We start from the raw sequence: 3,222 nt of genomic DNA on the forward strand, positions 1-3,222 counted from the left end.
CACAAGCATTATAGCAACATGGAAAGCAACTGAGCACAGGAGCTGCTCAAGGCACAATGCAGCTGCAAGAACAGGTTAAAAGGGAAATAGGAGCTCATGTTGCTCCTGGCTTCAGCTGGGATGAAGAGAAGGGAGAATTTTCTTTCCTTCCATAGACATACTACTAAAGTGAAAGGGAAGCTGGGTCCCTCTTCAATTCCTTATGCAGGTAAAGCTGCATTTTTATGAGAGATGCTTGTTCTGGCTTTGCCATGTTCCTACCTGGGCTTAAGATCAGCACAGGCAGAGGGGTAGGGTGCATGGAAAGGGGGTAGGGGAAGGACCAGGTGTATAAAGAGCTCAGCTCCTTCATTAAGTAGTAGGAGAGGATTGTAGCACCACTGGCTTGGATTATCAGGGGGAAGAATTGGACTCAGCTGCAAGTCGGGCTCAGTGGAGGAGAGAATATCAGAAAGAAGCCCAGTCCCTTCTTTCTTCCATTAGGGGGAAGAGCCACAGCAGAGAAAGGAGTTAAGCACAATAGCACCAAGACAAGGCTTATGTTTGGTGGGAAGGCTGCTGGATGGAGGCTCTAGCACAGAATAGAAATGAACCACTGAAGTTACCTCAGCAGCACTGGTGCCCAGCAGCAAGGTAGTATCCAGTTTACAAAGGATGGTCTTGTCTAAGATGCACTATGTCTATACTTCAGATGCTTATGCTTGATCTTTGAATGCACGTTGCAGGTAGGGTTGTGCTTCCAGTGGTAGTTTTATTGCACAGTAACTTGGTTCCCTCATTTTGGATTAGCTCAGAGCAAAGAATAATTTTGTTCGTGAAGTTGGGATGATGTCTGTGACTGCTTTCAGCATCTGCTTACCAGCACCTTCAGCAGCAGCTGCTCCCTGTGGGATAGGCTTTGGCAAAGCCTGAGTGGTTCGTATGCTTTGCTCGTGAGGGACCTCTTCCTGTGTCCTAGTGAAGATCCCTTCTTAGCAAAGAACTTGCTTCCTCTCTGCATACGAACAGCATTGCAGAAACCTGGTTTATGCCAGGTTCACCTCTTCTGTTCATCCAAGTAAGAAAACTTCTTGTGGTGACATGGGTTTTTTTGGGGGATTGTGCTCTCCCCTTGGAGCGTGTGCCTGATGAAGTGAAAGGAGGCTACGTGTGGAGCTGGTCCCTAGAGGGACCTTCTGCATCTCTCTCCATTGACTGAAGCAGCAGGTCCCCTGGTGTGTGTACATTTTGGGAGAGCCACCTGTTACACAGCTTTCCCAAGAGAAACTGTGCAGGGGCAGGCTAGCAGAGCAGGTTGCTGCAGGTGGCTTCTCTCCTGGGGACTGCTGGTCAGAGTGGGAGTGCCTGGAGGGACTCCCCTGCCCTGGGCTGCTGGGATTCCAAAGGCACTGGCCCAATCCAGCAGAGCAGGGAAGCCTGAGCCAGGACAGGCTTGACCTTCCTGATGCTGTGAGTACATGCAGACAAGGAATGGGGAGGGGGCTTGTTTTCCCTTTCATGCTGTGTTTGTGGGCTTTTGCTGTCCTGAAGAGCCAAGGTGTTTGATTTGTGAGGAACAGATGTGGAACCTCCAAACACCAGGCCCCTGTTCCGACTCGGGCTGCCTCATGCTGGCACTCCCAAGGATGCTCACTCTTGCTCAGCACTTGATTTCTGATGCAGGTTCATGCCCTCAATAACCAGACAGGCAGAAACCTTGATGAGATTGTGCCAACTTTTATTTTATTATCATTTTTGGAAATGGGATTTGGAGAAGGGAAGGGAAGGAGATGTGCAAGGGGGAGCTGATCGTTGCAAGAAGAGATGCTTTGGATGTACACTGGCAAAGGTGTCCCTGTCTGACTGGAAATGACTGAAGCAGTAAAGCATGACAGGCAGGACACCATCTTAGTGGGTGTGCTTACTTTATGGGGTTTTTGGTTTTCAGGTCTACTTTGTAGGTTATTTCACGTATAAAACAAAAAAAAAAGCCTATTATACTGTCTACGTATGTATTTGTGTGTGTATATATATACATATATCAGATATATGTATATTTACACACACACACACATTTTATATCATTACAACTCCTTTCTTAAGGCTTCAAGTCTGAAGAGCCACGCTCATTATAAAGGGACTGAGACAAGGCTTTCCTTACTGGCTGCGTGATAAATAAGGGGGCAAGATGTCCTCAGCTGGAACCTCGCACCTGGGCAGGGAGAAGGGGTCAGCCAAGCACCCTACGGCAGCTCCCACATTGCCCTGTTCCTGGCTGTTCCCTGCAGGAGTGGCATCTGGCTGCCCGTGCTGTCCTGGGGGTCTGGGGAGCTCACCCCTGCGGGGCTCGGAGGGGCAGACTGAAACACATCCGTTTCTGGTGCCCATGGGTCAGAAGGAGGAGGTCTGGCGGGCAAGGAGGGAAGAGGTTTGGGAGGGGAAAGACAGTCAAAATTCACCATACGATAGTTAGACAAATCTTCAGAGAGGTCCATCTGCCTGCTTGCTCTCGCTCTCGCTCTCTCTTGCTCTTGTGTTCACGCTCATTCTCTGCAGGACGTACGCTGTAGTAGGGCTGAAGGTCTCCTTTTGTCAGGCTAAGGTCGAGTCCCTGGTTGGCAGAGGGCAGCCCTTCATACGGGCCTGTCCACGGCGTATTGGCAAGGGCTCAGATTGGAAGCTGCCGTCTGCACCGCCGGGTAGGTGAAGTTAGCATGCTGCTTGGCCTTCAGCCGCAGGCTGGCCAGGCTGGAGTTGCACGTGTCCCTGTACATGTAGGGGCTGGCTGTCGAGGCGTAAGGACAGGCACTGGATGAGACGGCAGAGTTGAGGCTAGGGCTGTTCAGGTTGTTGATGTTTCCCAGGTTGTTGAGGCTGGAGGCTGGTACTCCAGTCACTGCAGAAGGGACCATTGATGAAGGCATGGTCATTGAGGCAATGGAGCTGGGTGGGGAGAACATGGGCTGGGAGGAGAGGGGACTGACGTTCATGGAGTTGAAGAATGGGAAGCTCTTGGCCGAGAGCGGGCTGGTGGCAAGCCCCTTGGTGGCCCAGTTGTTGTAGGAATAGCTGGAATACATGTCATCGTAAGGCTGCATCAGTCCATTGAACTGGGCTCCGAAGCTGTTCTTGCACAGTTCAGCCTGCTGGTTCCTCTCCCGTTTTCTCCACTTTGCTCTGCGGTTCTTGAACCAGACCTGAGAGAGAGGGGGGGGGGGGGGGAAGGGGGGGACATCACTGTGT

At 51.2% G+C, this 3,222-nt stretch overlaps 1 protein-coding gene across 1 annotated transcript in view; it reads right to left on the reverse strand.

Annotated features, from left to right (window-relative positions):
- Positions 1-2,612: 2,612 nt before the first annotated feature.
- LOC103774450 (pituitary homeobox 3) overlaps positions 2,613-3,222 on the reverse strand; it is a 6,706-nt gene continuing 6,096 nt past the window's right edge. Inside the window, exon 3 of the mRNA XM_008941856.1 lies at positions 2,613-3,176. Within this exon, the coding sequence (XP_008940104.1) occupies positions 2,613-3,176 (564 nt within the window). The remainder of the gene's footprint in view (positions 3,177-3,222) is intronic.

This window comes from Merops nubicus, unplaced genomic scaffold, assembly GCF_000691845.1.
Source record: "Merops nubicus isolate BGI_N331 unplaced genomic scaffold, ASM69184v1 scaffold23776, whole genome shotgun sequence".
Taxonomy (NCBI): Eukaryota; Metazoa; Chordata; class Aves; order Coraciiformes; family Meropidae; genus Merops; species Merops nubicus.